Consider the following 14,318-nt stretch of genomic DNA (forward strand, 5'->3'; position numbering starts at 1 on the left):
TGCTGACCAACTCGGGTGCAGTTTCGTAAGAGCTGAATGAAATTCTCGAAATCGAAAACAAGTTCTTTTAAAGTAAACTTTGTGAAATCAATGGTGAGTTTTAGGAACAGGAGGTCCAAAATTTATCATTTATTGTCTTGTTCGAGCATTCGAATACTACGGCATCGCGAGACAAACGCGATTCTATGAACGCGCGGCGCGAAGTTTGCAAAATGGCGGACGCCGGCTTCGTTCAGCGCGTTCAAGATGTCAAAAAATCTAACGTTTTAGTTGTCGGCGCTGGCGGTATCGGCTGCGAGCTACTTAAAAACCTAGTGCTCTCCGGCTTCTCCAGCATTGAAGTCATCGACTTGGATACAATAGACGTGAGTAACTTGAACCGGCAATTTCTGTTCAGGAAGGAGCACGTCGGAAAGTCGAAAGCCTTCATCGCCAAGGAAAGCGCCGAGAAGCTTGACCCGCACGTACAGATTGCGGCTCACCATGACAGTATAATGAAGCCCGAGTATGGACTGGACTTCTTCAAGCGCTTCGACATTGTCATGAATGCTCTTGACAATCGCAGTGCGCGCAGCCACGTGAATCGGATGTGCCTGGCCGCCAAAGTGCCGCTGATCGAGAGCGGCAGCGCCGGGTATTTGGGGCAAGTAACGCCCATCTTCAAAGGAGTCACCGAATGCTACGAGTGCCAGCCACAGCCTGCCGAGAAGACTTATCCGGGATGCACCATTCGCAACACGCCTTCGGAGCCGATACACTGCATTGTGTGGGCAAAGCACCTTTTCAACCAGCTTTTCGGCGAAGCTGACCCCGACGAAGACGTATCGCCGGACTCTACGGATCCCGAGCTCAGAGGGGAAGTTAGCCTAGAGGAAATGCTCAAACAAAACACAGACGCCACAGGCAACGTATGCCGCGTCTCCACGCGTCTCTGGGCCACGCAGTGCGGTTACGACCCGCAGAAGCTCTTTAACAAACTCTTCGGTGACGACATTCGATACCTGCTGCAGATGGAGAAGCTGTGGTCACGCAGAAAGCCTCCGACACCTCTGCAGTGGGACAACTTGCCGGACACGACGGCTTGCAGCAGCAGCGACGACTCGGCTGACTCTGGCATGCTCGACCACCGGCGCTGGAGTTTGGACCAGTGCCGCCGAGCTTTCAGCGATTCCGTTGGAAGGCTGAAAGCCCGAGCAGTGGAGCTCAGTGAAGGCGACCATTTGGTGTGGGACAAAGACAACGACGAGTGTATGGATTTCGTGACTGCTTGCGCCAACCTCCGCGCCCACTGCTTTGGTATACCCCAGACTAGCAGGTTTAATGTAAAAGCAATGGCAGGAAATATCATCCCTGCCATAGCAACAACTAACGCCATCATTGCAGGCATTATAGTGCTTCAGGCTTTCAAGCTTCTGCAAGGGAAGTTGGAAGAATGTAGAACAAGCTGTAAGCAGGTGTTCCTAAATAAGCAGCCCTCATCAACAAAGAAGCTTATTATTCCGGCTCAGCTTGTTGGTCCCAATCCTAAGTGTTACACATGCTCATCAAAGTCGGAGCTCTACATTGCCCTTAACACTAAGCAGATGACTGTTGGCACTTTTGAGGATAAGGTGCTCAAGGAACAAATTAGAATGGCAGCACCCGATGTGGAGCTTGATGACGGCAAAGGGACCATCGTCATTTCAAGTGAAGAAGGTGAAACTGATTCAAATCGGGCTATGCATCTTGCAAGCTTAGGTGTTACTCATGGTTCACGGCTTCGCTGTGATGACTTCCTGCAAAATTTTAAGGTTACGGTTAACATTATCCATGATGAAAATGCAGATGGCACAGCGATTGAAATCGCAGGTGACGTCTCCCAGCTAAAACCTGATAATGATGTAGTAGACAGTAATAACCATAAGGATGACGAGAGCAAAGGGCAACGTGGCTTTGATGACACTAGCACTGACGACTTGTGTATCATTGAAAATGATGATGAGGAGGCAATGGAAATAGACAGGAAAAACCTGAAACGCAAAGTGTCAGACGACACTGAAGATGTAAATGTCAAGAGGGCTTGTGTTGTGATTGATTGATGAAACCTGCTGTCAAGTTGGTTTAACCAAAAGTGTTCTAAGTGACAGGTATTTTTTTAAAACCTTGTGCAAGTTGCGCATTATGTTACACATCATGCTATAAGTTATGAATCTGTTTACCAAGTCTGCAGGTTCGAACCATATCGAATTGTAACATTTTCTTCAATAAATGTGACATTCTGAATTTGAGCACAAGATATTGTGGACGCAGGAGGGTGCCTGCGTTGTGCTCACTGCTAATATAAAAGATTGTTTTCTGCAGGCACCCTTCCTTCATTGTCGAAAGTAGCTTTATGTTTTTCACACACAATCATGCATGTTCTGTCAGTGAAATGAACAAGTTAAAAGCCATGAAGTATGTAAGCATCAGGGGAGGAGCGCGCAAACGGACCGTCAGGGCATGGGAGGGTCGGTGGAAGCATGTTGGGTTGATCTGCTCTGGCAGTTGCTGTGGGCTCTATGTAAGCTAGGTGTGAGAGAGCCCAAGCACTGATTGAGAATGGTGAAGCAGCAACATAAGTGGCGGCAGGTCAGGTGCAAGTTGGCCGACCTTGAAGTCGTTGCTGAGCAAGAGCCTAGAGCCGAACAAGACCAGCAAAAGGTATGAGTTTCATGTGTCCAGGACAAGGACACTCTCAGAAAATGTTCTTGGTGGTGGCAAGGTGGGTGTTTAGGCGCAATACAGCGTAGCTTTCAAATTGTGGAACAGCATGAAGCCTGCCTGTAAGCCCATTGCAGTGTCTTGCACAAGGCCAGACAGAAAAGCATATTACGCACAATGTGTGAAAAGGAAATGGCTACCTTACACATGCAACGAATTTGCGTTCTTGAAAGTGAACTGTCACTTTTTTTTAACACCAGCAGTCAAACATCTGTATGAGGATGTCATTTAGCAGTAACTCCTTCATATTTCAAATTTTATGAAGTCAAGATTGCTATGTTTTGACCAACAATAAAATTGTAAGGCTCCTAGAACAGTCCTCTCATTTGTGAGGATGTGTCACAAAATCTCGTCAGAAACTCTGAATATCCAAATTTCTGCACATTGACAGCAGGTTCAGTGCAAGCACATGGTAGGACAGGTGCATGGTGCAATTACAGTTCAACTGTGTCAAGCTAAACTTAGTACTCTTAGCCTCCACCAGATTTGCGCACACTTTTAATAGTGTGCCTTGATGCGTGCAAGGTGTTGCCATTCTTTGAAGGAGCTGATGCCGCCACGACGCCATTTTTCGCCCCGCGTCCTACACTTCTCAGTGCAGCTGCTGCAGAGTGGTGAGACACCAATAAGATGATGTGGGCACAAATATTGCAGTCTCGCTGCAAATGTCCTCAACCTAAACCAGACTAATCACGCATCAAGCCACCGTAATTTGTAATAAGATGATTGTACTGTCGCTCATTACATTTGTCATAAAAACCTAAGCAGATATGTTCAGACCAGGCTACACAAACATAGCAAGGGCCATTATGACCCTGAAGATGGGCAAAACACTTATATTGTGTACTCAGTGGCCTACCAACTCTTTCGCGAGTGGAGGGGCAAGCCTACCATACTCGTCATCTGGGATATATATATATATATATATATATATATATATATATATATATATATATATATATATATATATATATATATATATATAAAGGAAAATTATGAAGGCGGCAATGTCGGCAAAATTTCACTGTGTTGTAACATAGCCTCGTAACTATTTCATTCTCCCGTAAGTATATATTTGAGTAATAACTATTGTGATGGAAAACTACACCTTACTTGTTCATTTCCCCAGCGTGCAGCCAGGAATGACCACTGTCGAAAGTGAGGGGCTCGCCGCACCCCCCTTGCCCCCCCGGCTCGAACGCCTATGTGTGTACTCTACTTTATGTACATCATATGGGTTAGTCAAGTCTAATGTGGTCTTAAGAAATCCGTTGGCATCGTCCAAGGCTTCTCTATGAGCTTTGGAGCGATATATTTCTTGTACATTGACAAATTTAAGGTCTAGTGTTGTCTTGTGAATGCAACTTCACATATCTCTCTTCAGCATATGTAGGACATTTATGACTCTTCTGCCTTCAGTTGTATTCAAGTACAACAGCAGAAGCGTCTAGCAGATGGAAAAAAAAAACACAGCTGAATCTTGTTGAGGTTCAACAAAATGTTCTTCTTAGTTAAATACATTTGTATTGCTCCTGGAACATAAAGAATTGATCAAGGTCATTCAGTAAAAACAAACGAAATATATATTGAGAATAAAGCTTTATTACAAAAAGATGACAAGAGTCCCGCATGGCATAATGGGAAGCAAGGAGAAGCTCAACTGTCAACAAATGCAGTGCTCCTCAAGCTCTTTGGCTTACAGGTTATTTGTACATGCACAACTGTGCTTTGAAAACATAACTTTGTATACTCCATTCTTTTATATTACCCTTCAAACAATAAGGCACTCGGGTGAAAGAAAGAAAGGCGCATATGCAGTGATTTTTCAAAGGCAAACTATACAAACGAAAAAGTGAAGCGTATTGCTGAACTGTGGACCGAAAGTGGTTTTTAAGCAAAATCGGAAGAAAAAAAAAAGGGAACAGTGAGTACAAGATCTTATAAAGTTGTTTAGAGTAAAATGGAGATCGCTACACAGGTCTCATCTACAACCTGCTTTATAAATCTAGCATACCATTACACATCAAGGTGAGTAATGACTATATTCGAATTCGATGTGCACAGCAGTCGCGAAAGCTTCTAGCTGCATACCAATCTAAATGATCATGGAATGTGGGGCATTGCCTAGGAATTTAGTGTGACACACATATTGTGATGCAGGCACAAGTGACAGGTGAAGTAAAGTCCTGTGCCACATGGAACTGGTATGCTTCAAATGTCCACAATTTTGAACACATGCCTACTACAAATTGGAAGCAATGCAGGAAAAGCAACAGAAAAAATGTTGCAATAAGATTTCATATGGGGGGGGGGGGGGCAATTTGGTTCATTCTGTTAAAACGTAGTGTGCAAGTGCAAATGAAGGCATACAGAAAGAGGACAACACAGACGAAGTTCCACTGGTTGTTTGTGAGTGTTTTAGTTCTTTGTATGTCTTAAATTACACCCACACGCTGAAGTGTCCAAAATGAAATGCCTTCATTATATCCAACATTTATGACAAACATAGTCATTACAAGTTGAGATCACAGTGGTGTCATGCGACATCACTGACATAAAGCAGGGCTACAACTGTGTTGGTAAGGCCACAGCAAGATGTCATGAAAAGGAGGGTTGTGATATGCAAATCACTGATGCATGTTTCACCACAGTGGTCAAATCCATCCCATCATCATCTTATTGAAAGTTTTAGACAACAGTGAAATAAAAGAAAGGTCACTGCATATTGTTAAAGAAGGAACAGCAAAGGAAATTTATCCTAGTATTATATTGAATGTGGAGACATACTGTGTGAAAGAAGACATAATGGTACAAGTGTGCTCGGCTTTTTTGGCATTTTTTGTGTCTTAAAACCAGTGCACCAGGCTGAACTGAACTACGCATCCGTGGTTCAAGTTAGTGGTATCAATGATCACTGTCTTAATGAAGGGTACTGAGAGGTGTGTGTTTACCCTAATACGATAAAGGATCAGTGCTTTTTACACTCATATTGAAAAGACAGCATTAAAAGATAATATGATTAACTATTATTTATTCAAGGCATTAAATCTGCATAATGTGATGATAATAAAAAATAATATTAGTTATTGGACATTTACAAAATACTATACCAGAAACTTTCTTGCTTTGTTTTCATGCCGAGAAAGTATAGTTAAGAAAAAAATTACACAGGCCTGTATACTCTTAGCATAACCCAAATTGCACAGTTTTAAGGAAGATGTGATGTTGCACAAGCCATGAGTACCCTTTACTGCCAAACAGCCAGCACCATGGTTTCTTGTTTAAAATGCAAAATCATGGCCAGAAAATTGCAAAAAAGCCCAACTCTATTAATCCACTCTTATGATATACTGTCGCAATAAACATGAAGCAGCATCCGGATTACTCTTACTCATTCTTAGCTTCCATTTCTAGTACTTCCTGCAGAGAAAATCCATGAATCTCAAGTTCCTGTCCTAAAAAAACTAGTATGATCAGTTCGAGAAAGATTTACCGGAACACAGCACAAGCAGTGTGCTGTCACTCACTCATCTGCTCCTCCTGTGTCTGGCTACTATATATTCCATTTCAATTGCATAGTGTTGGCAACACTTTTCGCAGTATTATATATGTACTTTTGTCTAGGATAAAATAAGGTGCACACCGTTTCTTACAGTGTAACAAGCACTGTCAGGAGAGAGCATTGTGTTAGCCACAAAACAACAACAACAAATAGTCAAAAACATTACTTCAATCCAGGCCAGAAGCCAGGAACTTTTTTTCAGAGGGGACCCGCCTGCTGAAGGCCTGGAAAATCCCCTGTTTTTTTATTAATGTCTTCGATAAAACACACACCTCCATCCAAATTTAAAGGAGGGCGGGGACCGCAGCACCTAGGCCCACAACCCTCCCCTAACTATGGGCCCTGCTTCAATCATGGCATATAACTATATAACAGGCATTTTGTACGTATGTACCAGCTATGAGTCTAACAGAAAGCTGAAATTTTAAAAAATCTGTATCCATTGAAAATGCGCTGTACATGTTGTATTTGCAAGACGATATGCTGGAGTTGGCAGCAGATGCCGGAAGCATATGGGATTAATGGAGAGTGTAATGTGTACGTGCAGGTAGGGGAAGAAGGCATAAGTGGCATGGAGCTATGATTACTTGGTAGTGCCACAGCAATATCAAGCAAGCATGGCAAGGCTCTGTGAACATTCAAATGTTCGAAACTGTGACTACAGCTGTTACTTGTAACTGCATCACGTCACAAATACTCTGGGTGGTTTACATCATAACTCTTAAGAACACCAGAAAATAAACTGAATATCCATGTGCTATGGTCAATCACATTTTATGTACTGATCTGACAGCAGCTAAATGGCAAGTGGGGGGGGGGGGGGTCTCTCAGAATAATTTTGAAAAGCAAACAAAGCACGTGTGAATGCGGCCAAAAGGTGGGAAAAATGAAGAAATGATGTGGAGCTGACTCTCAAATGGTTTCATATGGCTTGCTAAGAATGAAGCTTATGAAGCTTGGTCTAGTTGGTTCACGGCTGCAAAAGCACTGCTATCATCCAATTTTCAACTTATGTTGCAACTGAATTTTGCCCTCTTTCCCCTCTTGTGATCTCATTTGGGAAGAATGATACAGTGAAATCTCATGAATCCGAACAAGATGGGGACTATAGAATTGTTGGAATTAAGCTGAGTTTGAATCAGCAATGAAGCACTACAATGAAGGGACACTGCGCCACACTGCAAGGGCAGAACCTAAACAAGCCTTCTGTTAACACGTATCACGAACTAGGGGCTACTACACATTTTTGAAAGGTGATTTCATAAACTTAGATCATGGAGCACACACAGCAAGCAAAATCACTTGATTAGTCAGCGATACACCAGAAGCAAGAACTAACATTAATTCGTGTGAGCAGTGAGTCTTATTGTCAAACTATATGACACTATCCGTGCTCCAAAACACGTTTATTTACATGGCAGAGCTCATGCAATCAAAATTAAAAGTAATCAGTAATTTGCATGCATTTTCTTCTGTTTCTTCAGCTGCGACTCCGCAAGCATTGTTTAAAGCTTGGTCAGGAGCTCCAGCGCAGCATCTGAATTCTCATCAGCTGAGAAATGCCGCAGTTTCATTGTTTTGCACATCTATTAAGTTTGCTTTCATATGGTTTGGTTTTCAATCACGTTGTGATCACTCTGGAGCGACTTTTGATAGGAGCGATGAAAGGGCTCCGAGGGATATCGATCCATTCGAATTATCGGAGGTTCTCCCCCATGGAAATACACAAGGCTGTGCCAGGACTAGGGCGTATGTTCAAGTGAACTATAAGTTCAAAGTATTCGTGATTTAATTAATTAGCTCTTACTGTACATGTACAATGTACACGTTATCTTAATATGTATAAAAAGAAAACACATCTCTGTAGCCTTCCAAAATTATGGATCAACCATGCTGAATATTTCTCACACAATGTTTTTTCTGCAGAGTGCCCATCTATAAAAAATGTAAGCAAAATTGCAGACCAACATGGATCACGCGTAACTCTGATTCCAATTATAGTTAACCTAAATTTAATGTTTGAGCCTAAGCTGTGACTAGTTTCATAGTGCCGCCTATACATTACGTCGTGCCACTCTGATGCTGGGCTTTTCAGGGATGAGTCCTGCCTCTCTATCTGTGTGCCAGTTTGTCTGTGTGTGAGTGCACATGCGTACATGCATGTGCGTCTGTGCATACATGTCTGCATGCAAGGTTTAAAAATGAACATGATAGTGTGCACAGATTATTCATGATATTGATACTTTATAAACATTTGTTACGTTTTAAAATATATGTAAGTGTGTCAAAACTTGTGTGCCAAAGTCACCGGCTGAATTTTTTCAGCTCAAGCTTCTTAATAATTTAATAAGCAGCTGTCTAGATTGTGCCAAGTCCTCACAATACTACCTTTCAGATCTGACCTGGGCAGAATGGGCACTGATAAGTATGATGATGCAGTGCAAGTTAATAGAATGATAAACAATACCAACAAAAATACCACCACATGATGCAAGCTTTCTAAATTGGGAGTAACTGCATTAAACATGTGTAGATAATTTGCCTTTTATAGACCGTATGAAGCAAAACTTCTAAACATGCAATTAAAAGCTCTAGACAGCCATACTGGTAGAAATTACTGTAGGCACAGCTTCAAACACTGTGCTTGGCACAGAAAGAGGCATGGTGCAAGCAATACCAGTAATGTCCATGCCATATATATTCTTACTATACTACAAAATATTAACACATGCACAAGCACAGTACGATAATCAAGGTGCAAAAAAATATCATGCTTTGGCTTCTAGCTTCCCACATAATCAACACAGGTAACTTGATAAACCAAACAGTCTGGACAAAGTTCCACAGAACTTGGCCATGTAGCATTGTCTATGAAAGAAACAAACCCCTTTCATGAAGAGTCACCAGCTAGGTCCATGAAATTCGTTAATCCAATTTTCTTAGGCTCATGCAGTTCAGAAACTCACAAAAACCAAGCATACTGAATGTACCTGCTGCACCAACATTTTAACAAAGGCAGGAAAATATGTTTCATAAGTTTTTTTCTGTTGTTTTTGACCAGCTAGTTAGGTTTGGCAGGCACGAGTTAAAAATGGTTGGCCACAAAAATTCTGCCCATCCAGCACATTTAGCGGTCAGAAGGGAATCTTGGGGCTTCAGGAATACATCAATGCGAGAAACATTAGCAAAATACGAAATGACTTGTGCTGTCCTAACATACATTAGGTGTACAGCATGCTAACATCTAATAGGTATTCATTTATATAACATCTCAAGACTAGGCTTGAAGTAAATAAGCACTTTCAAAAGAGGGTAACTGTGGCTACATGTTCAAGACGACAATGCAAAACACTAAAAGTAAACAAGAATATTAGCCTCACACGGGTAAAATGTAGTGTCTATGATGCTCAAAATTGGACTGCATCGCTTGATACCTCGGAAACACAAAAAACACAGAAGGCACAAACAATTACAATGCTTGGCATTCAAAACATATTTGCATACTGCACAGTTATTTTTTTAATTTGACAGAATTACAACTATGAACAAGCAGTAGTAAAAACAAAATAGAGAAATACGTGAATGTCTCAAAGTAACTACAATTTACATCTTTGGGGATGCAATATACACCTCGTATATTAAAGAACAGCATAGATATTAGAAAAAAAAAAATTTCAAAATTAGTTAAAAATGTCTTTTTGCTATAAATCAATGTCTTTGAGGCTTTGTTAACGGCTTCAGGCACTTTGCACCAGCCAGACAGCTTTGCAATCCTTTTACTTGTCATCACGAGATAGTCTGACCCCAAGTTAAGCATTACCAACACCAAACAACAAAGCCTTCTTTACTTTGTCTTGGTATGATGTGCCAAGTGTTCTACAGCTCAGTGCACGGTCTGTACAGTGATCTGTACTCAAGTATGGCCATGCCTTACCATGAACAGCAAGTTGCCTGCTTCCACCAGAATATACAGGGGGAATTGAAAATGCAAACAACGTGGCACACTGTTTTCATCACACTCTAACCTAGGCGGCTACAAAAAATGCTAAAGTGGTTCATGATAGTGTAATGAATAATTCTATTGGCTTTTCATTAACGTCAAGGCTACAATCACTTGTAAAGAAATGAAATGCAGCAGACAATATTGATTCTGCACCATTCGCATTTCTTTTAATCGCAATAGTGCATGCAGCAGCCCTGAATCGAGCGCATGATCTCACTCTCAGCAGCGGATCACTGTTGTTGAATTCCAATGGCAGAGTCGGAGCAGCCAATGGACTCGGTGAGTGAGCACTCAACTCTGGTGCAGAGCAATGCTTCCGAATTCACAGCTGGAACAGAATCCGTGCCGCCGAAGCAAGCATGAAAACAAGGAGGAAGCAGGAGTCCTTGTGTGGCCCAGAATATATAGCGTGTAGGTATTCTATTCCGCTAATTCTGCTGTCGAATTGTGTTCCATTGTTTTTCATACATAGTAATTTCAAATGACGCGATTCGATCAGCTGCTCGTGCAGAAACTGGAGCTTTCTGACTCGGCTGTCCCAAAACAATGCGACAGCAGCGGCGCCACCAAGGGGGCGAACATGTTAAACGGAGTGCGTCACGCCAAGTTCCAGTCCGCTCTGCCGATCTCGGTGGAGTAACTTTTCCTGCTCCTCGGCCGATTTCGGCAGAGTAACTTTTCCCTCTCCTTGAACTCACTCCCACACTGAATCTACAGCACCTCTCTCAATGGAACACTCGGCTCCCGCCCTCACTCTACCATTGGAACACACTTGCTACAAAAGGAGCAGAAAAGCTAACTCCGACTCCGCCATTGGAATGAAACATATGGCAACCAAGCCTCTGCACTTTAGTTATGCTTTACTTCACAGCTGAAATGCGTACTCTGGCACTTTTGTCACTGTAGGAAGCATGAGTGTAGGGTGGCTATCTTACTGCACCCACTATTCTCCAACCCCTTGTTTTTCTCCCCTCTCCAGCTGACCCCAGTGTTCTTCTAACTTATTGGCATCCTTATTTGTAGCTGTGATAGAGCTTCCATGTGCTTGCACCTTTTGTGCATACAAAGTATGTGCAATAAAAAGAGCCACCCTCTCTACTAACACATTTGCCCAACCTCCCCCCACCCCTTGTGGAAAAGAAGGGAAGACATTCATAATGGCAATATTGGTTCTTCGTTGCTTCTATGTCTTGAAGATATACTTGGAGTGGTACTCGGTGAAGCAGTCACGATCTTTGTTAATGCACAAAACAGCTTTGCACTGGTGACACTGGTGCATGGATCTCCGCTGGAGCTTCATCATACTGCACATAACGCAGCGCCGCTTGGTGCAAGGCTCAGGGAAGTGGTCCGAATACCATGGCCAGTCTTCTCCGCCGCTACTTCGCTGGTCCCGAATCACTGAAACAGAACAGTCAGGCTTCCATCAAAACCAGTACCTACAAAATTTTAGATGCAGGTTTTGCAAGAAGCAGATTAAAGTACTCATGCTCTGAGGCCAGATACATGACGAGACATTCTTTGTGCTAAGCAATGTGTCATTTAGGCACATTTTCACACCATGACTCTGAACAGTGCTGGATAAAACTACTCTGAATAAAAATGAAGTTTTTACTTCTATTATGAGTGCTATTAAAGGTGGTTTACATACATATATGTGAATGTAAATAAACATATTTGGAAATTGCCACTTTGTCTAGCGAAAGTGCTGTATTATTGAATCCTCTCGCCAGCACACGTGTAATATTATCCAGGAGTGAATTAACTACATTAAATGCACTCACATTACATAAAAACTGCAAACAGGAAAAGCAGCAGCCAGGGACATGGCATGATACTACAGATGTTGAGTACATCTGAGATGCTCGTGGGTTTACATACTGTCAGCAACATGCTGCACATATTATGTCTTTGTTCTCACATTTATATATTTTAATTTTTGTTTCAATATGTACATAAAAACATTTAGCTAGCAAGAATAATGGTTTATATGAATAGCTGCATGGCATAAACATAAACTCTTTGGTTGCAGCCACAAATAATCATTGGTTTTTATGCTTGGGGGCACTTATGTCAAAAATGAGTTTTATGCTCAGTTTTCTGTGCTGTTCAATACACTAGCAATATAATTGTGTGGAAAGTGCTTAACTCAGTCTGCTAAAAAAAGGCCTGGGCAGAGTGCTGCCTGGGCAGAGTCTGAAGTCTACAGCGAGTGAAGGTCACAAAACGGCCCGTGCCGACAATCGCTCCTGTCAATATGAAACTTTAAGGGCCAACCACAGGGTCTGCTGTTGCCATGGCTCTCCGCTTCTCCCGATTCTCGCTACGGTTGCAATTTGCTCTCTGTGCTTGTTATCTGCGCGTACTTCAAGAAACGCAAAATATAGGCTACCTTTTCTACGGTAATTTCTCATGTGGACAGTGAGGTGGCGGCTGCATTTTGTCATTAATCTTGTGATCGGCAATTTGTTCTGATGCTTTGGTGGTAGCTTGCTGCAATGTCAACGGTGGTGGCGCTGTCTTCGTGCGAGGTTGCCACGAAGTTGGCAAAGTGCGTCATAGCGCACGCTTCTGGGCACCCCTCGAGATCACAGCAGATGCTACTGTTGCGGTTAAACGATTGCTAGAAAAGATAACCGCAAAACGCTTCTATGGCTTGCGCAGGCGGCACAGGGACAGCTTGCAAAAGATAGCGCCATGAACCACCGAAGATGAGTGAAGTGCTACGAAGAAGCTGTTTCCAAACAGTGTAAGCATACGTCAATTGCAAAAGGCTAAGCCACCAAACTTTTTTGCATTACCACACTTCTCGCTCATCCCGAAAAAGTTTTCATAAAATTTGCCCAGCATAATTAACGTACCACCAACTTTTGTTCGATTTTTCGAGAAAAAAAAAATAGCATTGACTAGGCTAGTAAGTATAGTATTTGAAAATAAACATACACAAGTTTTATGAGGTTCGAAACTTCATTTTGAAATTGTGGCCTTTAAATGCAAATGCTCAACAGCATGAATGCCATGACTTCTTTGAAAGTTACTGTCAAAATTTTAAATACACAATACAATAAAACTGTGTTGTAGTGGTAAGAAACCAGTACTGAAAATGCACATATCCATTTGACAGGTTCAGGGCTATTAGGTTTTTGACTACTATGGTAACAAAGCAAGAGAAGATAACACTGGAGCGTGTACAAAAATTAAACAAAAGTACTCTTGAGTTAGTGTACTCTACGTTCAGTTTATTGAATGCGCTTAGTGAGTCACATGTACCTGATGTGACAAACTGTCGAGTTCCATCAGCATGCATCTGATGAAGGCTAACAGATTAGTTAAATGAGGCTGAGGAAAAATAAGTTTCAAGATTCTAAAATACACAGACTTGGTAGTATGACAGCAGGCATCAAGGAATTTCAAAACAAACATGAAGCAAGTTAATTCTTGCTGTACACCAACAGTCCAAGACCCCTGCATAATGCCTTTTCCTAAGGATTAAAAAGGGCATATTGCTTTGCATAAAAGCTTTCCGAAACAATAACTGTATTTTTTCTATATCATTCTGCATGTACCTTGTATAAAGCCATCATATAAATCAATGTAAGAAACTGCTAAAGTAAAAATGCTTACAGCAGCAAGCATGTTCACATTTGGGAAAAACATTATAAATGTATTTAAGATAATGCACTGATACTTTTTCATAGCACACTTTGTTTTCTGAGTTAATCTGTTACAGTACACATTAAAAATATGTTTGCAACAAATCACTCCTTAACCTTTTTAACTAGTAGTGCAATCCATATTTGCGGCTTGACGGCCTAGAAGTCATGTTATGTCTAAAATATAAAACAATACATTTCCTTCAACCATTGCTTCGGGATTCTTGATCACATTAAAGTTTTCGTTCTGTTCCTGTTGACAATTTTCTATGCATACAACAATGATGCATAAAGAGCATGATGCAAGAACAAAACTAATGCTTAAATGAAATTCATACAAGAGGCAAGAAACAACGAGAAA

General features: G+C 41.7%; 1 protein-coding gene across 1 annotated transcript; it reads left to right on the top strand.

Moving 5' to 3' along the window:
- Window positions 1-50: 50 nt before the first annotated feature.
- Uba2 (Ubiquitin-like activating enzyme 2) lies at window positions 51-2,267 on the top strand. Its single transcript, XM_037435046.2, has one exon. The coding sequence runs from the start codon at window positions 186-188 to the stop codon at window positions 2,076-2,078; it is 1,893 nt and encodes a 630-aa protein (XP_037290943.2). The 5' UTR covers window positions 51-185; the 3' UTR covers window positions 2,079-2,267.
- Window positions 2,268-14,318: the final 12,051 nt, after the last annotated feature.

This window comes from Rhipicephalus microplus, chromosome 1, assembly GCF_043290135.1.
Source record: "Rhipicephalus microplus isolate Deutch F79 chromosome 1, USDA_Rmic, whole genome shotgun sequence".
NCBI lineage: Eukaryota > Metazoa > Arthropoda > Arachnida > Ixodida > Ixodidae > Rhipicephalus > Rhipicephalus microplus.

Bases quoted from the DNA above. Each gene is read 5' to 3' on its own strand.
- Uba2 (XM_037435046.2), top strand. From the start codon at position 186: ATGAACGCGCGGCGCGAAGTTTGCAAAATGGCGGACGCCGGCTTCGTT.